A 26,096-nucleotide genomic window follows, 5' to 3' on the forward strand; every position below is an offset into this window, starting at 1 on the left:
CGAAGCTCCAGAAGATGAAGCAGCTGCTGGCCTTCTAGAAGACTGAGCCAGAAGATCTTGCGATGCTTTTCCTGAAGGCTTGAAGCTATGTCCTTAACCATAGCCTGGGGAAAGAGATGGTCTGAGAAAGGAGCGAAGAGCAAGTCCGCCTTTTGCGTTGGAGAGACGGATTTGGCCGTGAAGTTACAAAAGAGCGCTCTCTTCTTAAGAATCCCCGAGCTAAAGTGCGTAGCCAACTCCTCAGAACCATCCCTGACGCCTGTCCATACAAGAAAGTACGCTGGACAGCTCCCCAGACTAATAGTATCAGAACTCCTTGATCTGGCATCTAAAACTCCAAGACACCAGTCAAGAAAGTTGAAGACCTCTAGAGTCCTGAAGAGGCCTTTTAGGTGAAAGTCGAACTCGTTATGGTCCACGTGACCTTTGATGAAGACAGAAGGGCTCTTCTGAGGCGTCTACGATGCTCCCAAGTCACCTTGAGCAGAGGCTGGTAGTTTAACGCCTATGTCCTCTCCTGTCTCATACCACATGCCTCCTTTACCGCAGAGTCTTGAAGGCGGTAAAGCTAAAGAGGACTTTGTTTCCTGACGCTTTCCTCTTCTCCATCCATTCATTGACTTTCCGGAACGCTTGCTTCGTGGAAAGCGACTTCTTCATTTTAATGAACCCGATGCCTTCGTTGCCTTAAAAAGAAGAAAATTGAGAAGGAGGAGTACGAGGGGCTTCCGGTTGAAAGTTTCTCCGAACTCCGACTGTAGCAGACGCATCAAAACTTTATAGTCCGATGAGACAGTAGCTGTTTGTTGTTCTTCCTCTGCTTCTACTAAATCGTCGCTAACTCCTTCCTCAGAAACTGGAGAAGTAGGAGGAAACTCTGAAGAAAACTGACGCCCATGAAGGGTTCCTTCATCCACCTGAACTTGCATCGGTGAGGGACTGGTGTCTACCAGCGCGCGCTTGGCGTCCGAATCCGCACGTTTTGGCGCCGACATGCGCCGCTGCGACTTCTACCAACACATGCTTGGCGTCCACTGGCGCGCACCGAGCGTCCACTAGTGCACGCTTGGCTTCCACTGGTGCGCGCCGAGCGTCAGTCAGCGAGCGGCTGCCGCTCACTGGTGCACGTTTATCCAACAAGGTGCGCGTCTGCGGCACTGAAGCGCGCTCCACTTGCACAGAAGCGCGCTCAGCGTCGATCACTCGCTTGCGAACATGCGAAGACTTGCGAGCGGGAGATATATCATCCTGAGAGCGAGAAGCGAACTTCTCACCTCCTCTAGAGAGCTGCTGGGGAGCAGATCGGACTCTAGGAGACTCGAACGAGAGAGTCGAGCGAGGAGAAAGAGCGGGTCTTGACTTCTTCACAGGAAGCTTCTCATCCTTCCTACGACGCGGAAGAGCCTCTCTAGCAGCAAGAGCGTCCTGAAGTTGCTGCTGCAGTGACTGAATCATTCTCTTGTTAGGCGAATCTTCCTGCTCTGGGGAGGGACTGATCCTGTGAGCAGGAGAGCGGCGAGGGGACGCCCCCCTCCCCCTCCCAGGTACGGCCTCTTCCCGAGCTCTGGAGCGACCGTATCGCTCACACGAGCTAACTGAATCCAAGTCCGAAGACTCCCTACGCCTTTTCTGCGGCGGAAAAGCAGCGAACGCACTGTCAGGCGAAGATCGCAAAAGCGGCGAACTAGGACGTGAAGCGTCAACATTACGCGCCGTCCTTTTCAGCGGACGTGAAGCACCTTGAGAACTCCACCCTTTACGTGGGGATGAAGCCTCCGATGACGAAAAACACTCCTTGAGGAGACGTGCCCGTGCACGCTCCCTGGCAGTCTGGGGATTTTCATCAGTAACTGCCGAAGGCACGTCAGATCGGTGGGGGTTCCTTGTAACCCTCCTTCGGCTTTCGACATGCTCCCTCCCCATCCCCCCAGGTCCTGGGAGTCAAGCAGAGGTCCAGGCCTAGAGCGAAACGAGGCCGATCTGACGCACCCTCCACTACACAAGGGGTATCACTGCACTTTTGCACGTCACTTTTGCTCTCAAGAGCCAACACTTTTGATTCTAGATTACGAATCGACTCCAATATTAAGGATAAAGTATTACTCTCTACAAGACACTGTTTCAGGGCCCGAGGCAAAACTACAGGGTTAGGAGCATTAACAGAAGGAGGGTTAACAGGAGAAACATTAATATCTTGAACGCCTGAAACACTCCTGGAGGAAGACCTCCTTAACCTATCCTTTTCAAGTTTTCCTAAGATAGGTCTCATACGCCTTCCACTCAGAATCTGTTAGTCTTTCGCACTCCTTGCAACGGCTTTCATACACACATTCATGCTCCCTGCAACTCTTACATACCGTATGTGGGTCTACTGAAGCTTTCAGTAGCCTACCTCTACAATCAGTTCTAGAGCAGAACCTAGCGCTAGCTGTACTAGACCCTGACATCTTATTCCAAGAAAAGTCCAAACCAAAATCAAATCAATCCACTAATAACGTGTGCCTAGCCACCGATCCAATCAATTAAATCCAAAAAAGAACCAAAACGGGATACTCAAGTAGCAATAAGTTTTCCAAATCCAGACGGAGGTGCTGTAAACAGATGTTCACGACACCGGCGACAGAAAAATTATGAATAGAAAATGGGAATGATTCCTGATACCCGCCTCCCAGCGGCGGGAATGGGTACTAACCACCTGACTCCCACTACGTGTGTCGTAAGTTTTAAATTCTGTCGGTGTCGGAAATTATCAGCTATATATATATCTGACAGGTAAGTTGCATGAACAAACCATAATTTTTGCCAAGTTTATTCCGTAATTCTTTGATGTTCCCAAATTCACAAAATTCATTAAATATTGTGTCATAATTCCAGTCTAAAGGGACTGGTTTCACATGCAGAATGTTTGTAACAAGCAGCTCATTTGAAAATGGCTCCAAAGTTACAATGGATTAATTACCAGGTTTTTCCTTGTCCTTATCCTTGCCTAAGTCGTCAACCGAAGGTCTAATTAATGTCGCCATAAGACGAAGGATTTATGATTCGTCCAGGTAGCCCCCCACCCACCATGGAGCCACATTTAGAGACAGTATTATCCCATACAGGCTGCCCTAGGGGTACCACCAGATATACCCCACCCACCCTCAGTGCTTAAGGCGTCATGATGTCCGTCGAGATCAGACCCAGCACTAAGAGCAGGGTTTGACATACAGTGGGCCCCCCATATTCGCGTTCTCTGGATTCACAGATTTTTTTCTGGACCATATCTAACCATTATTTGCGGTGAATTCGCCTATTCGCGGGATTTTCCGACGATAAATAATCACTAATTAGTGTATTTTGATGTTATTTTCATGCCTAAATACATTTTTATGATACAAAAATGATTTACTGATTTTAAAATATTAATATTGATCAATACTGTATTAGTAAGTTTAATAAGATTACATGATATCACATAACTAAAAATTCTCTCTCTCCCTTACCGGGATGTATGCTTTTTGTGTGATAAATGATTTATTAATTTTCTAATATGACAATTTGTCGAAAATTGCATTTTTCCTAACTATACAAACCTGAGGTCCTTTAACAATAGGAAGGTAACTAGCGGCAGCTGGGACGGTCGTAAGCTTCGAACAAGGGAGAACGGTAGTTAACTGCTTGTCCGATCGTGCGCGTGGCGCGCCCGAGAGGTGAAGAATCACTTTTGCTTTAGGCCCATGCAAAAAGTTGCAGAGTGAGGGTTGCCAGGGGGGGGGCCTTTATTTAAGGACCTCCAGGTTTGATAATTTAGGAAAAATGCAATTTTCGACAAATTGTCATTTGTTCCGATACGTAATACAAACCCTCGTCCTTTAAAACAATAGGAAGACTCCACTTCTTGGTGGGAGGAATCTGAGTCTTTTTGGTGAACAAAGCATACGACAATGAAGCGGGCAGAGAGCGATGACGAACACGTCCTTCACACCCGCGGCCGAAAGCAAAAGTGATTCTTCACCTCTCGGCGCGCGCGATCGGACAAGCAGTTAACTACCGTTCTCCCCTTGTTCGAAGCTTACAACCGTCCCAGCTGCCGCTAGTTACCTTCCTATTGTTAAAGGACCGAGGTGTTTGTATTACGTATCGGAACAAATTAATATAATGTAAAGAGCAATTACTTCAAGAAAGAAAATACTACATTGAATTAGTAAGATTTTAGTTTATAAATTTCAAAAATTATGTAAGAATGAAGGAAATCCCTGTCTTCACGCATCTTTCTTTCGAACTCCAGGTCTCTCTCTCTCTCTCTCTCTCTCTCTCTCTCTCTCTCTCTCTCTCTCTCTCACAGAGATGTATATTTTTTGGATGATGATTTACTAATTTTCAAAAATCAATATTAATGTAAACAGCAATAATATAAATTCATTAAAGAAAATACTAAAGTGAATTAGCAAGATTTTAGTTTATAAATCAAAATATGTAAGAATGAAAGACCAAAATGCATTTTACCCACCCCCGCGTCTTTTGATTTCCAGGGAGCCAAGCAGAGTTGGCTGGGGTCCAACAACTGTTGCCCTCTGATGGTCACGTATTTTCTCTCTCTCTCTCTCTCTCTCTCTCTCTCTTTTACTGAGATGAGAATTTCTATGGTACATGTGTATGTTTATTAATATTTTTGCATAATGATAATAATAGTAATATAATTAATTTCAAAATTCATATGTTACAGTATTTTATAGAAGTACAATAATCTATCCATTTCGGTCTTTTAAATAAGGATAACCCTCCCCCCCTCTCTCTCTCTCTCTTTTGCCACACGATATAGTGTGTCTTAGTGGTAACTCTCGCCCTCTGTTTGGGCTGGAAATGTATGTATAAGTGTATCTTTAAGGACATTACTACATTTTATGGTAAAATAATAATATACAGCACCAGTTTACAAATATTATTTAGTTTCATGAGATTAAACAGTAACAATACCCATCTCTCTCTCTCTCTCTCTCTCTCTCTCTCTCTCTCTCTCTCTCTCTCTCTCTCTCTCTCTCTCTCTCTCTCTCTTTCTTACTTACGTATGTTTATTTGTTTTGTAGTATAAATAAATTATTTACCTTATAACTAATTTTCAAATATTAATAAGATTAATTAAAAAAAGCGATTCCCAGTCTTTTATATCCACTTAGAGGAACGTGGGCGGAGGAGTATATGACAGTTTGATATACGTATTGGCGGAGGGGAAGGAGTCGGAGTTTAGGAGTTATTCTCTCTCTCTCTCTCTCTCTCTCTCTCTCTCTCTCTCTCTCTCTCTCTCTCTCTCTCATTATTATTCTCTCGGTCTCAGAAATAATTCATAATTTCACTCTTGATGGTCAGACATATGATGTTGCCATTCACTGGTCACTCTCTCTCTCTCTGTTATTGGCTGTAGGTATATATTTTTAATGGTAAAATGTTTAAGATGACTTTGAAATGATATTAATAATATAACCTCAAAGATTAATACAGTAATAGGTTAGTAATTTTAGGTATATTTGAAGTAGGATGTTATTAAAGGTTACAATTTGTAATCGAACTTTCAAAATAGGCAGTTATAAGCATTTTTAATGGTGGTTCTAACTATTCGCGGGTTTTAACTATTCACGGGGGTGTCTGGTACACATCCCCCGCGAATATGGGGGGAACACTGTATAAACTTTCCCCTCACGTTAGGTACTCGAGCTCTATGGGTGAGGTGGCATGCCAACCATCCTCACCCTCCACCAAATCCAATTCCAAATCATGTCCAAAACCAATCCAAAAGTCATCAACATAAAATCTGTACCTTATATGGGGAGGAAGCAGAAGGATGAAAAGTATTAGTAAAAGGAAAAGACCTGACTTATTTAGTTGGATCAACAGCTGGGCACCAAGGCCCAGCGAGAAAGCGAACCCTCTTGTTCGGAGACGAGCAAGTCCAACTGGTCTAGCACTGAGTCGGCCAGCTCCGATGGTGGCAGACCCACCGTCGGTCTGGGTTCCTTTTTGGGCCCCCAGAACGACTCGAGCCAGGACGTGGGCTCAGAAGGTGGGAGCGGCAATCCTTCCCCGAGGTCGTTGTGCTGACGAATCAGCGCAATGACCTCTGCAAAGTTCCTCTGGATCTCAGGAGTGACCGCATCTTGAGGAGTACGACCGTCAAGCCCCTCCAACAAGAACGACTCCCGAGACCCTCCTCCTTCAGAAGGAGGAACAGCGACAGACCCCTCTCAGTCTCCTCCTGCCTGGCACGTATGGCATCGTGGTGGGATCATGAGGGCGATCACTCCTTGTAGCCTCGCCCTTCCCGGTGTAACCCGAGGAAGTTGAAGGTGCAGGAGAGGCAGACCTGACACTTCCCCCTCGCTCACTGGCAGAACCGGTGTGCTTGGGGGGCTGCAGGCGATCGCCAACCCGCGGTGGCGATTGAGCTGCAGGCCTGGTCGCGCCGCTCCCCTCGGGCGAGCGGCTGGACCGAGAACAGCGGCCCCGGTCCCGTGCGTCAGAGGAGCAGCTGATGGTATCCCTATCCGTCCGGTCCCGGTGGGAGCAGCGGTCAGGGGACCTGCAGAGACCACTGTCGCGGTGGGACCGGTGCGTGTTCTCACAGCACGTTGAACCGCTGGGACCAGCCGGGGCTGGTTCCTGCGATCGAGGGGACTTCTTACCAGCCTCAGCCCGTGGCTGGTCTGGGACCGTCACGTCAACCCTGGTAACCGGCTGGTCACTGCGAGAGCGGCCGCTGGCCTGGCGAGTCACCTGAGCGGCTCTTGCCAGCCTTCCGCTCCGTGCCTTGGTCCTGGCGCCAAGCGAACTCGGGCGTCTGGGCCTTGGCTGCACGGCTGCCCATGGGCGACCGTACACTCTGTACCCCTCGCGAACGAGAGGCCGAGCCGGAACCTGGTGTAGCGGCAGCGCCCCTAGCACCAGGTGAGGAAGTACCGGTGTTAGCCGGTACCCTTCTGGTCCTCATCTTCTCCTTCCTTGCAGAAGGAGAGACGGGCCCTGCTCCTTCGGGACCAGCGGAAGGACCCCCCGTCCCACCAGAGTGGGACGGGCCCTTAAAAGTTCCCGAAGGAGCCTTCTAAGGGGGGGAGGAGGCAGCCTTCTTCTTCCTCGGCTTGGAAGCCTTGTAAGTCGAAGGGGAAGAGGCGGCGGCAGGCGACGAAGAAAACGACGATGACGACGACACCTTCCTCCTCCTCTTCTTCTTCTTCGTCAGCTCCCTCAGGATAGACGTCAAGTCCTCCATCAAGGATGGAGCCGGGGGTGCTGTTGCCGAAGCAACAGGCCCAGCTGCACCTGTCCGGAAGGACCAGCGTCTGGGGCAGCAACACCACGGGCTGGAACGACGTCGGCAGGTGCGGGAACAGCAGGAGCGGCAGACAGGGCAGGTACTCCAGGAGACGGGGCAGCAACCAGTGACATCCTGGGTACCGGTGGCAGGTCCAGGGGCGAGCTCTTAGGCTCAGAAGTCTGGGGCTGGCAGCACGAAGAACTCAGGAGGTGGAGGCACGCCCCTCCTCGGCACGGCAGCGATCGGGCCCTGCATGGCGGCCGTAGTTGTCACAGACATCACGTGAGGGGTGTACACCAGGTGAGGAGGGGCGGCGTACCCTGGAGTCGAGATCGTGGTGGTAGTGGTGGTCACCGCTCCATGGGTGACCGGCACAGCCCCCGCCAGATGCTGGAGCAGCCCCTGGACGCTCGGCATGCCCTGAAGTCCCAGCGACACCCACACCTGGCCAAGCAGCAGAAGCACCTGAGGAAGCAACAGTCGGGTTGGGAGGGGTTCCCCCTTCGCGGGGGGGGCCAAACCCCACTCCGAGCAAACGGAGGACCCTGAATACAATTGCATGTTGAGGTAACGAGCGCCCTCCTCTACGCTCGACGGTTCGAGCGAAGAGAAGGACCTCGAAAGCCCCCCGAAGGGGAAGGTGCCATACGCGGGAGCTGAGCCGGGGACAGGAAAGAAAACGAAGTGTCCGTAACCAAAGGAGTCGCTGGAGAGCTTTCCAACGACTCCTTGGCAGGTCTACGCTTCTTCCTACCCTCGTACAGCACCCACTACACCTCCAACCAATTAATACAGACATTGCACGGCTCGGCCCGAGAGCATTCATGCCCTCAGCACCGAGCGCAAAGGACATGCGCATCAATTTCCGGAAAGGAGCGAAAAACCCCACACTTGCGGCCCTCCACCCCGAGCACACACTACGGTTGATGGGGGGAGCGGGGATAGCTCCATTGTCCGATGATCCATTAATCAATGTAAATAAAAAAAATGAAAAAGACAATAGTACTTACAATTTCACTTTCAAACACTGACAAACCAAGTTGAAGAATATTCACGACAAAACCAAAGCATACGACGATGAAGCGGGCAGAGAGCAATGATGAACACGTCCTCCACACACACAGCCGAGGGCAAAAGTGATTCTTCACCTCCCAGTCGCGCTGCGCACGCACTGTCGGAGAAGCAGTTAACCCTCTTACGCCGAGGCCCTAAAAATCAAAACCTCTCCTGTATGCCGGCGCCTGTTTGGAGTGAGCGCGGAAGCGGAAAAAATAATTTTTTAAAAAAATCACAGCGTGCTTAGTTTTGAAGATTAAGAGTTCATTTTTGGCTCATTTTTTTGTCATTGCCTGAAGTTTAGTATGCAATCATCAGAAATGAAAAATAATATCATTATCATATGTAAATAATGCAATATATGGTAGCGAAAACAAAAAAATCCAGAGATAATTGTATTCAAATCACGCTGTGCAAAAAATGGTCAACGCTAAAGAGTTACTTTTTTTTTGTATTGTACACTAAATTGCAATGATTTCGATATATAATACATAGTAAAACAATAAAAGCAACACCGGAAAAATATTATCACAAAATGATCTACGAATTCGTAACGAGCAGACGTAAAAAAATGTTATTTTCAAAAATTCACCGTAATTCTAAATATTGTTCTAGAGACTTCCAATTTGTTTCAAAATTAAGACAAATGATTGAATATTATGATACTGTAAGAGTTTTAGATTAGAATTGCAGATTTCGACCATTTCGGACGAGTTAAATTTGACCGAATGTCGAAATTTTTATATATATATTTTTTATATGCACATATTTCGGAGATGGAAAAAGCTACAACCTTCAATTATTTTTTATTGTATTCATGAATTTGCGCACATTTTGATATATGAAACTCTATAAAACGGCTAATATGAAAAGGAGCAAATATTAGGATAATGCGATGTATGTATTTCGGAGACTTGCGGCCGCGAATCGGCGCGCGGAGTGAAGGTAAATATATTTTTCAAAAATTCACCATAAATCACAATATTGTTCTAGAGACTTCAAAATTGGTTTCAAAATGAAGAAAATTGACGGAATATTACTAGGCCATAAGAGTTTTAGCTTACAATTGCGTTTTTCAACTATTTCGGTAGTCAAATTTGACCGAACGTGGCTATTTTTCTATTTATCGTGATTTATATGTAAATATTTCGAAAAAAGAGAAAAGCTACAACCTTCAATCATTTTTAGTTGTATTCTACATGAAATTGCACACATTTTCATACATAAAACTTTATGTAACAGCTAATTTTAAATGGTGCAAACATTTCGACAATCGAACAAAAAAAATTGATTTTTTCGGAAGAGTTACCGCGCGGACGTAAGGAAAAATTTTTTTTTTTTCCATAAATTCACCATAAATCGAAATATTGTGCTAGAGACTTCCAAGTTGTTGCATAAGGAATGTAAATGATTGAATATTACTAGAATATAAAAGTTTTAGCTTACAATTGCGTTTTTCGACCATTTCGGTAGAGTCAAAGTTGACCGAAAGTTGAAATGTTTGCACTTAACGTTATTTATATGAAAATATTTCGAAACTGATAAATGCTACAACCATGGGTTGTTTTTAGTTGTATTGTGCATGAAATTGCGCACATTTCCATATATAAAACTTTATGTAACGGCAAATTTAAAAGGGTGCAAACATTAGGACAATTGCACGAAAAATTTATCGTATGAGTTATCGCCACGAACTTAAGGAAAAAGTTTTTCATAAATTCACCATAAATCAAAATATTGTGCTAGAGACGTCCAATTTTGTTGCAAAATGAAGGCAAATGATTGAATATTACTATAATATAAAATATTTTAGCTTAAAATGACAATTTGTCCAAAATTGCATTTTTCCTAACTATACAAACCTGAGGTCCTTTTGTACAATAGGAAGGTACTAGCGGCAGCTGGATAGGTCGTAAGCTTTCGAACAAGGGGTTCGGTAGTTAACTGCTTGTCCGACAGGCGCGCTTGCGCGCGACTGGTAGGTAAACAAATCACTTTTGCTTTTGGCCCAAGCAAAAACTGCAGAGTGAGGGGTGGCATGAGGTGGGGCTATGTGTAAAAGGACCTCAGGTTTTGTATAGTTAGGAAAAATGCAATTTTGGACAAATTGTCATTTGTTCCGACACGGCATACAACCTTCGTCCTTTTACAATAGGAAGACTCACTTCTTGGTGGGTGGAATCTGAGTCTTTTGTGAACAGACTGGTGTTCGCCCAACCTTGGAAGCCTCCCTGGTCGTAAGAGCGAGGGAGGGATCCGTCCTCTGTCCGATTGATCGGGGTGTGCACCGCAGGATCAATGTCCAGACCTCTGGACCAAGTACTAAGAGAGAGGCAAGCGTATCTCTTCGTACCAGCAAACAAGAACAAGTTCCTATTTGCAAGAGGCAACAACGTTATGGTTGTCTCTTGTTGGCATCCACTTCCCCCCCCTTGTAGGAGGAAGTGGTGGGATATTCGCTCCCCATCCCTAGTGAAAGGGATAGGATGGGGCTCTGTCGAGTAGCTCACCGGCATCTCGTCCTTATCCAGGCAAGGTGATGAACCGTATCCCTCTACCCCACAGGTAGAGGGGTAGAAAAAGATAGGAAGAGAAGCCAGTCACTCTCTCATTCACTTATCTATTCTTACAGTCACACCAGGACTCGATGCTGTTCAGCCTGCTAGGGTCTGGGTTAGCTACACAACGTGTTGAGCAGCCACCACGGGTCCTAAGGAAAACGATCCAAGGACCTGTGGGCAATATCCAAAAGGTAGAAGGAGGTGCCAGTGGTCTGTGTACCAGACCCCTGCCTTCAGCCTGCGCCACGGAGAAGTTCTTGTGTAACTCAGGGAGTGTACTTCTAGGTCATCTTGGTGCTGACGAAGAGTCTTCAACACTCCGCCTGGGATGTCGATTTCTTCAGAAAGCCGCGGTCGCGCTTTCACAGGACAAAGCAGCATCTCCTTCGCATCGAAGGCGGATGAAGTCCATTAGGGAGGGGACTGTGAAGGACTCTAAACCGATCGTCAGGAACCGAAGGGTTCAGAGTCTTCGCTACGAATTCGGTACGAAATCGAGCGTCACGAATCCCCATCCCCTGGATTGCTTGACTTCGCAGGCAAAGTCATGCAATTACCTCAAGGAAAAGAAGGGAATTTCGAATGACCTATCCCTCTTCTCGACTTCGGTGATGTCCTGTACCCATACTGGTCTATCCGTCTGCAGCGAAGTTGTTGTTCTCGGTAGTGGATAGGACACCGACACTCAATGTTGGGTGTCGATGGTATGGTACTGTGACAAGCCGTTAGGACGAAGAAAAGATTGTTATGGAACAACCGAACTAAGTCCACAGCGAAGTTCGTAACAGACTTGGGCGCTCTGACAGCTGCCTACTGACTGCGTTCGGTAGGAGGCAAGTTGTCCAAGCACCCGAGCAAGTCACGTGACCTTCGCCTTAACAGGGTTATGCCAAGAGACTAAACAAATAATTTGTTCGTCACCGATGCCAGAAGGCAAGGTGGTGATGACTCTCTTAAGGCATGTGCCCAACAGGCGAAAGTCAATTGCCTTCTAGAGACCGCGTCCTTGATGGCAAGATATCTCATAGATAGTTGATTCTCGGGTAAGGAGAAACAACACTATGTGACGTTGAAGACGAAGGTGTACAGAAAATGCAACCTACGTCTTCACAGCTGAACCGAGAGAGGGATTCTCAAGATTCTGAACCTGTGCTACAAAGACTGAGAACGCTAACCGCTATTGATTGCTGTCCGGTGAGGACCGTAGTTGCAATAAAAGCGGAGCGCTTTCAGTAATGAAGACAGGGAACTACTGCCTGAAGAACTGCTTCTCATGGGCTGAACATTTGGAAGTAGAGCTGTCAGGTCGGAGAGTAGGCGATGTCTTCTGACATATCTGTTAATTCGGGGCGAGCAATGAAATTGCACACCTACGAATACGAGATATTTGAAGACAAACTCAGATGTCTGCAAAAATCATTCGCATTATCGCAGTGCGATGCAGCGGTTGACTAGTACAGACTTCTGTTACCGTGCGGTAAACAGAAAGATGACAGAGTCCAAGAGATATCTCTGTTGAAAATTCTCGCAATGTCGAAGGCGATGAAATCGAGCGTCACAGCAGTAGATGGTCCTTCATTATTGCGAGAATCCCCGTTAATCAGAGACCTAAGTCCATGATTGTTGGGCAGAGATACGGTTCGGTAGTCAATCCAACCAGGGAGAGAGAGACGTAACCGACCGTGCATCTCAGAGACCTAGCTGATACTGAGCCGCTATCAGGCAGTTCAATACGCAGTAGCTCTCGTGACTCGTCATCTGAGTTGCCAGGTAATCCATTATTCCACGAAGGAATGCGTTTCTGGCTAGAACCATCGAGCATAAAGAATACGCTCGAGCAATTATATTTAACCGAAACGGATTTCGGTTAAATACAAAAAGCTGATTTGGTGTTGTCATGACAATACCAAGTATCTAAAAATCGAAACTGATAACTGCTGGGAGGTTGCAGGCAACCCCGAGTTGCAGTTCAATTAAGATTACAATTCGTCTCGGTCACAAACCGTAGAGTTAACTACGGTATGCGCCTACCCCACGGACAATTCAACTGTTAAAGAATCATGTCGCGAGGGTAATATACGTAGTATATTTGTAGTTCTGTACCACGACCTCCATCCTAAATTCTTTTCCCCTCGAGGAATGAGAATAAGGATTGGAGATCGACCGCCTTCGTTCTTATTCAAGAGAGTGAAGGAGAAGTCTTTCCTAAAGGAAAAGCTTCAATGGTGAACAGAATACCAAAGACGATAGTTCAAGCCAAACTGGAAGTTCCCGTCCGTTCTTCTCTATTCCAGGTTAAGCGCCTACTGTTGAGATACTCTTCTTTCAGCAGCGGTCTTCTTCCAAATGCTAGAAATTACAGGAATTCGAGCATAAGCGAGGTTCCGATTATCGTGTAACAATTATCGGGGATTCTCGCTCACTTTGGACCGTGGTCTCGCCTGAGTGTTTGGAGATCGTAAAAAACTCGAACACTCTGAGTTGCGCTAGAAATTCCGTAGAATTCTAAGCACTCTGCGAAACCCCCCACCGAATTCGTCAGACGATATCGGCTGGTGGTCCTCTCGATTCCCGTAGAAATCGAGAAAGGGGCAGGATACCTCCTCAATGACCGGGGCTTACGTCAGGTAGGACCCGAAGGTCCCCCGGTAGCGCAGCCCCTAACGTGGGATCTTACAGAGAAATCTCTGTAGGATCCCTCCCCTTTCCCTCGTAGCCGTAAGGAGAGAGGGAATGGGGGAGGAATTGGATACTGGCTCGCCCTTCCCAGCGGATCTAGCAGTTGGAGAAGAAAAGGAGCAGCCATCGCCTTACGGCGATGGCCTCTCAGATCCTGGGCAAAACGTATGTCAGGAGAAAACGTTTTCCCGAGGAGGGTTACGAACCTCATACTGTAGGTAAGTGTCTGCCGCCACTGTGAACGTCGTCTGGGTGGGGCTGATCGACACCTGACAGTAGAGAGCCGATACCGCTCCGACTCATTTCAGTCCTCGTCGAGGTCGAAACCTCAGGAGGACCGAAGGGGTATTTAAATACGGGTGTCCGAAGACACGTATAAACGTCCTCTGTCGCAGTAGAGGAGGTGAAGTAGCTTGTTCGACCGTCCAGAACTGAGAGAGCCTTCTTGTCCGGAGACGAGAGACTACCTGTTCAACACAGTCGGCAAGCTCCGATCGCGTGCCGACCCACCGTCGATTTGGGTTCCCTCTCTCGGGCCCAAAACGACTCGAGCCGAGACACGGCTCTGCTGGTGGGTGGGAGCGGCGATCCTTCCCCGAGGTCATTGTGCTGACGAATCAGCGCCGTAACCTCGGCAAAGTTCCTCTGGATCTCGGAAGTCACAGCATCTTGCAGAGTGGGACCGTTAAGCCCTTCGAACAAGAGCATATTCCGAGAACCTTCCTCCTAAGAAGGGGGAACAGCGACAGCCCTCTCGGTCTTCCCCATCCACTTGCGCATACGCCCTGGCCGGTCCAAGAACCGTGCCTGGCACGTAGGCGTTGTGGTGGGATCATGAGGGGCGCACCCCTCACGATCACTCCTCAATACCTCTCGCTCCTCCCGGTGTAACCCGAGGTGGTTGAAGGTACGGGAGAGGCAGACCTGACGCTCCCTCGTTGCTCGCTGGCAGAACCAGCAGGCTTGGAGGGCTGCAGGCGATCGTCAACCCGCGGTGGCGATCGAGCTGCAGGCCTGGTCGAACCGTCTCGCTGTGGAGAACGGCTGGACTGAGCACAGCGGCCCCGATCTCGAGTGTCAGAAGAGCTGGTGCTGGTTGCCGTACCCGATCGCTCTCTGTGAGAGCGACGGTCAGGCGACCTGCAGGCTCCACTGTCACAGTGAGACCGGTGCTTGTCCTCACGGCACGTCACGTCGCTGGTTCCAGCCGTGGCTGGCACCGGCGAAAACGGGAAAGGACCTCTTCCCAGGCCTCAGCCCCCGTGGCCCGGTCCCGTGGACCCGTAACCGTCCCCCCGGGTGTAGCCCAGCTGTTCGTTTCCGCAGAGAGCCGAGAGCTGGTCTGGTGAGAGTCGCGTGAGCGGCTGTCACCAGTCTTCCGCCCCGTGCCGTGAACCTGACGCTGAGCGGACTCAGAGGTCTGGTTCCTGGCTGCACGGTCGCTGGTAGGCGACCGTACACTGGTACCTCCCGCGAACGAGAGGCCGAGACGGACCCTGATGCAGTGGCAGCACCACTGACACCAGGCGAGGAAGAGTACCGGTGTTAGCCAGGTACCCCTCTGGTCCCCGTAGTCTTCTTCCTTGCGGAAGAAGAGACGGGCCCCGCTCCCGAAGGAGCAGGAGGACCGCGGAAGGAACCCTCCCGTACCACCGAGGTGAGACGGGTCCCCGAGAAGCTCCCGAGGAAGCTTCTTAGGAGGGAGGAGGCGACCTTCTTCTTCCTCGGCTGTAAAGCTTAGAAGTCGAAGGGGAAGAGGCGGCGGCCGACGACGATGAAGAAGATGAAGACGACGACCACGACACCTTCCTCCTCTTCTTCGTCAGCTTCCTCAGGACAGACGTAAGATCTGACTATCCAGGGCGGAGCCGGGGCTGCTGTAGCCGAAGCCACAGGGCCCGGACGCACCTGTACAGACAGACCAAAGTCTGGGGTAGTACCACCACGAACAGGGACGACATCAGCAGGTATGGGCATCTCAGGAACAGCAGGCACGGCCAGCACATCATCGGTAGGGACAGCCAGCGCAGCAACGACAGGAACAGCCAGTGCAGCAACGGCAGGGACAGCCAGCGCAGCAACTGCATCCAGAATCGGCAGTACGGCAGGCAGCAACCGGAAACACAGGAAGTGGAGCAGCAGCCAGCAACATCCTGGTACCGGCGGCAGGTCCAGGGGCGAGTTCTAGGGCATCGGAAGTGTGGTCGCTGCAGCGCGGCAACCACGAGCGGCGGCGGCACGCCCCCTCTCGGTACGGCGAACGGCACTTCACAGCGGCTGTAGGCAAGACTGATACCACGTGAGGCGAGTACACCAGGTGAGGAGGGACGTCGTCACCTGGTTGCGTTGGTCACCACTCCATGGGTGACCGCAGTAGGCCCAGACATAGAACCGCAGCCCCTGGACACCAGCACGCTCTGCAATTGGAAGGACGCCCATACCTCACCAAGGTCCACGCTCGGGTGGCAGTAGCACCTGCGGAAATAAAAAATAGTAGTAGCGATTAATTGCATGGGGAAATCCCCTCGTGCGGGGGTTTGATCCCTCCCGAACGAGTGGAAGACCCCTAATACAATTGTACATCGGGCACCGAGCGCCCTCACCCGCGCTCGACGGATCGGCGAGGAGAAGAACGCCGATAACCTCCCCCCCCAAGGGGAAGAGCCATCTGTGGGAACTGAGCGGGGGGGGGTCTCGTTCCCCACCCCCGCCACAGTACCCATGTACGCAACAACAAAATAAGAGCCTAGAGCAATCGTGCCATCGGCACGAATACAAGGCATAAGGATCAATTCCCTGACTGAGCGGAACTTGAACCAAATAATATTGATGCAATCAATAATAAGGAACAAAATGAAAATGCATCTTGCAAAACGATTCACTTCACAATGAATAAGGGTCCGGATCGAGCGCATTTGCGCCCTCGGTACCGAGCGCAAGGGTGAAAGGTTCCATTCCTTACCTTTATGGATCAAGGTTTCTGGCAACCTTGATCCATAATGAATTGATGCAATCAACAAATATATGAAAAATGAAAAGACTACTGCGCTTGCGATTTCACTTCATACAAATAAAAAGGGGGAAAAAGGATCAATTCCCAGTGAATAGCGGAACATTGATCCCAGTCAACAAAGCAATCTCAATAAAAAAAAATGAAAATGAAAAAGAACTGCACTTGCGATTTCACTTCATTCAAAATAAAAAGGGGGAAGGATCAATCTCCGTAAGCTCGGAAACTGATCCAAAATGAGTATTGCTACAATAAAAAATAATATATGAAAATGAAAAAGAATACTGTACTTGCGATTCCACTTTCATACTGAATAAGTTCCGTGCCGAGCGCATTCGTTCGGCAACGGGCATACAGGTCAAAAAAAATATAATGAAAAGAGCACTTACTTACGATTTTCATCTACACATTTCCAACCCAATCTACGCTCGGAGCGAGCGCTCCCGCCCTCGGCACCGAGCATACACAATACGAGGATCATTCTGGGAAAAATGAATTCCCGCAATTACGCCCTTCAGTCCCGGCACTCGGGTAATCGTAGGGCGTTGTGAAGCCAAGATCCTTTAATTCAAAATTGAATTCAATGAAATGATTGTACTTATTAATTCAGTTTTCACTAGATACGTAGAAAAAGAAAAAACACAATCATGCGAAAGCAAACGACGATGAAGCGGGCAGAGCGACGATGATACACGTCCACACGCCAGCAGGCCGAAACAAAGTAAAAAGTGGTTTGTTTACCTACCAGTCGCGCGCGCGCGCCTGTCGGACAAGCAGTTAACTACCGAACCCCTTGTTCGAAAGCTTACGACTATCCAGCTGCCGCTAGTACTTCCTATTGTAAAGGACCGAAGGTTTGTATGCCGTGTCGGAACAAATTGCGTTTTCTCGACCATTTCGTAGAGTCAAAAGTTGACCGAAGGTTGAAATTTTTTGCACTTATCATTATTTATATGAAATTATTTCAAAACTGATAAAAGCTACAATCATGAGTATTTTTTTGTTGTATTTTACATGAAATTGCACACAATTTCATATATAATACTTCATGTAAAGGATAATTTAAAATGGTGCAAAAATTATGTCCAAGTGACGAAATAATTTTTGAGATGTGTCACTGATACTTTTTAGTGCGATAAGAAAGAAATTCGCGCTTGCGCGCCTGCATAGCGATTGTAAACAAAACAACGCCTTGATCCGTGAACTCCCAGCATCCCCCAAGGCGCGTGATTCAAAAGTTTTTGGCTGGTAGGCCTATAAGTATTTTTCCGCAAATTTTTAAAATAACTTTTTTGAGCCGACGTATGATACGTCCAATCGGCATACGGGAGACATTTTGACTCGACGTTTAATACGTCCAATCGGCGTAAGAGGGTTAACTACCGAACTCCCTTGTTCGAAGCTTACGACCGTTCCAGCTGCCGCTAGTCACCTTCCTATTGTAAAAGGACCAATGGTTTGTATTACGTATTGGAACAATGTTGTTTTATTGAGCTGATTACAACTGCAATCTTGAGTAAGATCAATAAACGTTACATATATACACTAACATTGTTCAAATAAGTGCTGGGAAGGCTGGGAAAGATGGTGTCCATCCATGAACAGACCCGTCCATCCACACGCTAGCCGCCATATTGGATTTCAAAACTGCCTTGAAAACATATTTTATGAAGAGCATCACATGCTTATTTTAGTTCGTATGGGGCTTTCATATATCACATTATGTTGACAAAACTTAATCTTTTGAATGGTATGCTTAGAGTTGTAATTGTATTCTTGTTTCACCAATTAAATATAGAGTGAATAAGACCTGTCCAGCGTGATGTTGGTGGATCGTCCGTGATTTTTTACCTTAAGTGAAATTAGCGTACCTATTTGTAGCATATACATATGCATATTACAGCAATTTTATCATTACTGCATTACTATGACAACTAGAATTCATGGAAACAGTTTGTAAATGCATCGGCGTATGTGTGAAGCTCCACTAGAATGGCAACGATGAGTCATTTTTCGTCGCGTCGTCTGCTTGTAAGTACATCAGAAATATTCGTAATTTTTTGGGTTAATTTAGTTGCAAAAAAGGGATAATAGACATGAATCAAATAAACATTTTGAAGTAACAAAGTAAAGTTAAACTAAATAGTAATGAAGAAAGTATACAATTAAGGGAATAAAGCTTTGCACCTCATAAACAGTGTAGTCGTCTGATGCTCGTAACTGTGTTTGTGAAGGCAGTGCTTAGAAACCAGGAAAGCAACGTAGTTCAAGTGCAATTTGGAGTGAATTAAGACCAAAAAGTGTATAATTACAATCAAATAAGCACTGTGGAGTTTCAGTTGTGATGGGAGTAAGGATAAAACCACCGATTACAAAGTAAAAATGAATTCAGTTCAAACTATGACCCCGGGAATAAAAAGTTTCATACTTTCACCAATATAGGCAATAAAATGTTTTATTGTGCTGATTACAACTGCAATTTTGAGTAAGATCAATAAATGTTACATGTAGGTATAGTATGCTAACATTGTTCAAATGAGTGCTGGGAAGGCTGGGAAAGATGGTGGATTGTCCGCGGTTAGAATGGCCAGTCATGCGATTGCCGCCCTATTTGATTTCAAAACTGCCTTGAAAATATATTTTACGAAGAGCTCACATGCTTATTTTAGTTCGTATGGGGCTTTCACATAGGTATCACATTATATTGACGAAACTTCAATCTTTTGAATGGCATGCTTAAAGTTGTAATTGTATTCGTTTCACCAATTACATATAGAGTGAATAAGGCCTGGCCACGAGATGACGATGGATCATCTGCAGTTGTTTACCCTATTCTTTTTTTATTCTGAATGCTGATGCGCCTGTCAGTGCCAAGATACAGTTATCTCTAACAGTAGGTTAGATTCATCCCAAACAATTAAAATTAACTCAATATTTACCTTCATATTTGCAACAAGACAGGTTGATATCTTGACAACCTTCCTTTCCTCATTTTGGCATGACCACTTCAATCGCATTCCAACTGGAGTACTCAATAATGAAAATTCTGTATTCAAAAGCTGGCACCGAGATAAAACTTCATCACTTAGAGACAGAGCTGCTGCATATTCCATTGCGTCCCAAGGCTGTAAACAAGAAAACAGATTTTCAAATTATGGTATTTCTACAGAAGTAATCCGCGGTGGCCTAGACTATGGCAATTGACGTTTTCCTATGTTATTTTACCCACTGAACAAGAATTTAAAGTAATATTTATTCAGACGACTATAATTAACCCCCAAGGGCCAGTACTAAACACGGCGACTCAACCGCCGACCAAAATCAGCGGAAGAACACCAAAACCAATATGGCGGCGATACCAAAAGAACAACAAACAAAGTAGGGAGCAACTACATATCCACGACGATCAATTTATGTGTGCTGTCAGTAAGGCCGTGGCGGAACGGCGCTTCGCGCCTTATCCGCATATTTAAAGATTCTTGGCAAGCACGGCATGTACTGGCAAGAGGTAATGTTGCGCTGCGCACGCTAGCCACAAGGGTTACAGTAAGGCCACTTACTGTGGCGGATCACACCTAAAGGCGTTCCTGTTGTAGTCGATCCAACAAATAGCTCCACAACACTCGCAGTTTTTTTGCTTTAGAATTAAATTATGTCTTTGAGCATATTTAATCACAACTTCTTTACCACCACTAGACAAATAATGATAAAATTCACCGTAACCCACATTGCATTGCAAACAATCGGTAGGAAATCAAAGGTCTCTGTCAAAATTAATGCCAGAAGGGCCAGCCACTGCCTCTGCCATAGCTACAGGAAGACAATTTTGCTTCATTATTCGAGTATTCAGTCAAACAAGGATACCAGTGGACACTGGACAGGTAACTTTATTACTCCACTGAAATGCTAGTGAAACTTAGTTTTCGACCAAAGTCGTTCGTACCTAATTGGTTATGAAACCCATGACGTCATAACGATGTCACACCTCTCAGCCAATAATGAGTAACTGGAACTGCTTTTGTTTGCGTAAGAAAGTAAGTTAGAGGGCTCATTAAAAGTAAACATTACCGTAGAGGAAACACCTCTCTCGACTTAGGAAAAATTCAAGGTGCTAAAAACTTATCAAGCTCATTTAGTAATTCCACCCCATTCAATCTCTCATATAGGTAGCTAGGTAGGAATAGGTAACTACTAGTATAATTTTTATAGTATTGCTTTTCACATGCTCTTTCCATGTATACCTAGGTGATTATTTAATATAGCCTAATATCCAGTGCGGAGTGCTTCTGAAGTATTACTACCTTTAGTACTGGCCCCTGGGGGTTACCTAATTACAGTCATCCGAATAAATATTTCTTAAAATTCTTGTTCATTTGGTAAAACTGCATAGAAAAACCGCAACTGCCATAGTCTGGGCCGCCGCGGATAGGTACCACTAGATCTACCCAAATTATTACTAGGCCTAGGCTACCTACCTACTAGTAGCTACCTATAAAAGAAAATAGTACTGGATACCTACTACCTAGCCTAGTAGTAGTAATCATACTAGGTATGCAGATAGCCTAATAGAACTACTAGGTAGGTAGTATTACTAGGTAGGTAGTAGTTTACATTGTTTTTTCACCGAACCAACCAGACCATGCAATATACTTGCCTCACGTAAAGTAAGTATCGAATAAAACTAGTAATAGGTTTATGCTGTAGCAAAAGACTGCCTTCGGGTCAGGAAAACATTTGGGTTAGGTACTACCTAGTACCTAGTAGGTGTATCTCGGATCTGCAAAAGATTATAGCGATTAAAGCCGTGCCGCCAGCGTAGTAGTAGTAGTAGTAGGTGGTATATGTATTTGAAACGGCTCCCTGTCGTGTTTTATTCCTCCTTTGTATGTGTTTGTTTGAGTTTCTTCTCTCTGAAATACCACATCTCTTTTATAAAATCTTTCCTATCCTCCACTTCCTCCCTCAGTAGATCTATCGATAAGAGTATATTTGCTACTAATTCCTCTTTATTTTCTTGATATATGGTTGCTGCATAAAACTGTATCTATTTCCAATCTCATTGTATGCTAGACAGTAAAGTACGAAATGTTCCAAATTTTCATTTTGTTCCTCACAGCATAAAAATTTTGTATCTTCTCCTTGTATCCTATTTCTATCATTTAATCTTGGTATACCAAGTCTGGCCCTACTGATCAGCATTGTTTTTTCAGTGTTGTCATACCAGATTTCTTCTCTTATGTTTTCTTTATATTTTCTGAAGATTCTTAACGTTGACTTTTCATTCATTTCTTTCTGCCATGCTTTTCTGTCCCAATTGTTTATTACTTCTCTTAACAGTTTGTCTTTACTTGCTACAATTTTACTTAAGTTTGTTTAGTTCTTTCATATTCTTTTACTTGCATTATCCAAGTCTTTTTTTTCATACTGATCCATGGTTATCTCATATAGGAGTCTATTTCCATCACTCTTCGACGTATATTTCAGGTAGATTAGTTTATTCTTGATATCTCTTGAGTGGCAGGAAGAGGCCCCTATTTCAGATCTTAACGCACAACATGCTGTGTAACTTGGCGCTTTCAAAATTACTTTATATTTTGGATTGTCTATCTTCTGAAATTCATTTATGGTTTTCTTGTCAAGTTTCATGACTTCCATGGCATACATGAATGATGGCATGCTAATCCTTTCCAATATAATTTTCCTATTTTTACTCTGCTACAGGTTTTATTGATGACTGCATTAACCATATTTGCCATCTGCTTTGCTTTAATTTGGGCCCTTTTTATCTCTGAAGCAGTCTTTCATGTTGTTGATTGTCCCTCCTAGGTATTTAATCTGCTTAACTATTTTTATTCCTTCTATGTGCTCCATATTTTCCACATCATCGATGCTATACCAGTCGTTGTATATTAGTATGTTACACTTGTCCTTGTTTATGGCTAGGCCACATTCACTCGCTATTTCCAAAAGGGTTTTTATTGCTTTTGTTATTTCTTCTAGTGTGTGTCCTGGTATTAATCCATCATCTACATATAATAGTGCCACTATCCTCATGATTCATTTCTAAAACCTTCTGTTGTATTTTCTAATTTTTCTATTATCAGGTACGTTATTAGTAGAAAGAATATGGTTGAGCCATTGCATCTCTGTCTTATTCAATTAGTTACATTTAGCTCTTTTTGTTCTATATTGTTAAGGCATAGCCTTGTTACATCATTTGTATATATCTTTGCAACTGAATTTATTACTTCTGCATGCAGCCTATATTTCATCATGACCTCAATGAGCTTTTTTCTATTAACCGAGTCAAATGCTTTTTGGAAGTCTATTGATACTGTGGCGGAATCACAAGCTCAAAAACAAGCTGCAGAATCCACCCCCCTCCCCCCCACATATACCTAATCAGTCCAGCCGCCCAACTCACCCCGGTCACACTTTCTACTTTACACTTGAGAATACAGCAGGACAATTGAACTAAACCTAGCCGCAGAACAAAAAAAACAAAAACAACACAAACACATGTACTTACCAACACTCCAGATACTCCGGGCTTTGCTGTGCTGTCTGCTGTCGAGGTCGCAGAGATACCAACCACAAGCCAAAACCAAGAGCCACAACAACACAACAACCACCAAGGAACACAACCACAACTCAGAACACAACAAAAAAGGAACACAATCACAACCCAAGACCACTGCACAACCAATCACCAACAACACAAAAAAAGGCAACATACACACCCACTAACAACAACCCTCAACCACAACAACTCACATATAATAACAGGAACTCACATACAACTCAACAAAGACCTCACAGCACAACAACTCTTAAGCAACAATATCAACTAACAAAACAACAACTAAACAACAAACAAAACACAACTTAGCTGACTTTCAATTCCTCCAATAAACTTCATTCTAAACTACTTATCATCACCAGCTCCCACCAAAGACCGACTGAAAACTCACTCAAAACACAGAACTCTAACAATTAACAGCACCAGCAGACAGCCCAGAACCTACCAACAAGCAACAACCAATTCAGTCATTAACTATCCATACAGCAATTACACCCTCTCTCTCTCTCTCTCTCTCACACACACAGACGTTGTCAAATGGAACTCCATAACTCCTCCATAGTACTAGAAATAATGGGTCCTTTCGTCTGTACGATTTTTGTATGCAGTATTGTAAAATATATAAATTATCGATTCCCCTCCTTTGTGCGGTAAAGCCTGATTGCAATTCATTCATTTTTCCTATATTTCTAATATGCTTTTCTAATTTGGTTTTCAGGATCCCCATGAAAATTTTATATGATGCATTTGTTAGAGCAATTGGCCTTAGATCTTTGACTGTGGGGTTTTGTTTCTTGGGCGTAAGAGTTGTTTTCTACTTAAACCAGCTTCTCTGCGTTTTCCTGCCCTTCAGTATGCCGTTTAAACATCCTGCCAATTCTTTTTGAAGGTTGGTAATTTGTAAGAGTAGTTTGAACAGACTGGCTCCATTCCGTCTGGCCCTGGTGCTTTATTTGCCTTCATTTTCTCAAGCTGATTTTTTACATCTTCTTCTGTTATGTTGATTTCTTCCATGGGTCTAATCTCTGTCTGTGTTAGATCATACACTCCATGCATGTGTTCTCTTAAAGATATATGGTATTTCATCCGTTGTCCTAATCTTTTCACTATTTCTTCCCTGTCATGTTTGTACTGTTCTTTCTTCCTTTCATTCCATATATCTCCTATTTTGTTTTCTCCTTTTTGGTATGTTGTTTCCCAGAATTTTACCAGCTCTTTCCCTAGGGTTTCTTCCTTCATCTTTTGCTTATTTTCGTCGTATATCCTTATCCATTCTTTTTCTGATGTGGTCTTTCCTCTCAGCATGCCTATATATTCCTAGATTTTCCTGTGTCTGTTTTTATCATTCATTATCTCATTTCTAACCTTTTCTTCATATTCTTCATATGCTTTCTTTATTATTATCTGTAGTTTTTGTTTTTGTTTAAGATATGCTTCTTCATAGTATCTCTTTTCTTCTATTCTTGTGGCGTTCCTTTCTAATTTGTTATACATCCTTCTTTGGCTTATTTTTTTCTTTATTTCTTTGGTGACCCATTCTTCTTGCTTTCCTGTCTTTAACCTTCTTTTGGTAAACTCTTCTGTAACTTTCAAATATTTGATTTCTTTTGTTTCATTTCTGAATGTTTTCCTTAACTTAGTGTTTATTCTGGATTGGACCTTAATGAGGTGATGGTCTGATAGGTCATGTTCATATTTTCCCTCATCTATCTCCATACATTCATAGTTTTTATACATATTTTGGTTGACTAGGCCAAAGTCTATAGTGCTGTTCTGATCTCCTCTACTACAGGTTATCTCTCCTTTGCAGGTGGGATCTCCATTTAATAGCGCTAGGTCGTATTTTTAAATTAGGTCCATAACGTATTTTCCATTTTGGTCAAGTTCTTGTGTCCCTATGAAACCTAAATGCCCATTGAAATCCCCAAGGACAATCACAGACAGGTCTGTGGCCGTCTCTATTGCTATCTGTAAGGCGCTTATTATTCGTTTATTTCTTTCTTGATCACTGGTTGACATGTAGACTAGAATTAGGTTAAATATTGCTGTTCAATAATTACCCTTTACTATTAGAATGTCTTTGTGGTCTGACTTTTCATTTTCCATTTGGATCTCTCCTTTGGTTCTATACATTATTAGTAAACCTCTTCCTTTGGTGTCGTCTTCATCTCACATTGAGTCTACTACTCTGATGCTTGTTGGGAATAGTAATTTTTGCTGTTTAAGCAAAAGCTGTGGGATTTGAAACGGCTGTCTGTATCACAGTCATTTTTTCATATGCTTATTTCGTTTCGTTTTACTGCATTTTTAGAGTTCTTTCATTAACTCACATTCCCTTCGTATTTTTCAATGCTTTATCGTGAATTTAGAAAACTGTTGACAGTAATTGTCAGTGACATACAATTTGAGCCTGAAAGCGTGACATCCTCAACCCATAAAATATTCAATGAAAAAAAACTATCACTTACAAAAACAATATCAAATTTAAAGTAGATAAATTTATTGTTAAGAGCATAAAGAAAATAAGAGAAACAAGCCAGGAGTGAAAGTGTAATTTGAGGAATACCTGGACAGTGACCAGACATCCGTAAGATGTTTTTTAGACTATAGGCTACAACAAAAGTATATTAGCATCAAATAACAACGAAGAGCTGAGAAAAAGAAATGAAAAATGGAAGACCTATGGAAAAGATCGAAAGAATCAAGAGGTAATGAAAATTGGTCATTAATAAAAGAGCCATAAATCAGTACAAAGACTTGATTATGAAAACCAAGAAAATATTAATACAATAAAAATGAAATGTTTAAGTGATAAGAAATATCCTTAAAAATCCACGATATTTTTGACGGAATATTAGGACTCACGAAAGAAAAAGTTCTACCCGTTGTAACTTGACCACAAGAACTAAGCTGATAACTTGG

General features: G+C 44.6%; 1 protein-coding gene across 1 annotated transcript in view; it reads right to left on the bottom strand.

Annotated features, from left to right (window-relative positions):
- The window catches only part of LOC135196551 (uncharacterized), a 233,842-nt gene that overhangs the window by 51,174 nt on the left and 156,572 nt on the right, over window positions 1-26,096 (bottom strand). The window contains exon 2 of the mRNA XM_064223399.1: window positions 19,534-19,719. Coding sequence (XP_064079469.1) covers window positions 19,534-19,707 — 174 coding nt within the window. The 5' untranslated portion in view covers window positions 19,708-19,719. The remainder of the gene's footprint in view (window positions 1-19,533; window positions 19,720-26,096) is intronic.

The sequence above is a fragment of the Macrobrachium nipponense genome, chromosome 18 (genome assembly GCF_015104395.2).
Source record: "Macrobrachium nipponense isolate FS-2020 chromosome 18, ASM1510439v2, whole genome shotgun sequence".
In the NCBI taxonomy this organism is placed as follows: Eukaryota; Metazoa; Arthropoda; class Malacostraca; order Decapoda; family Palaemonidae; genus Macrobrachium; species Macrobrachium nipponense.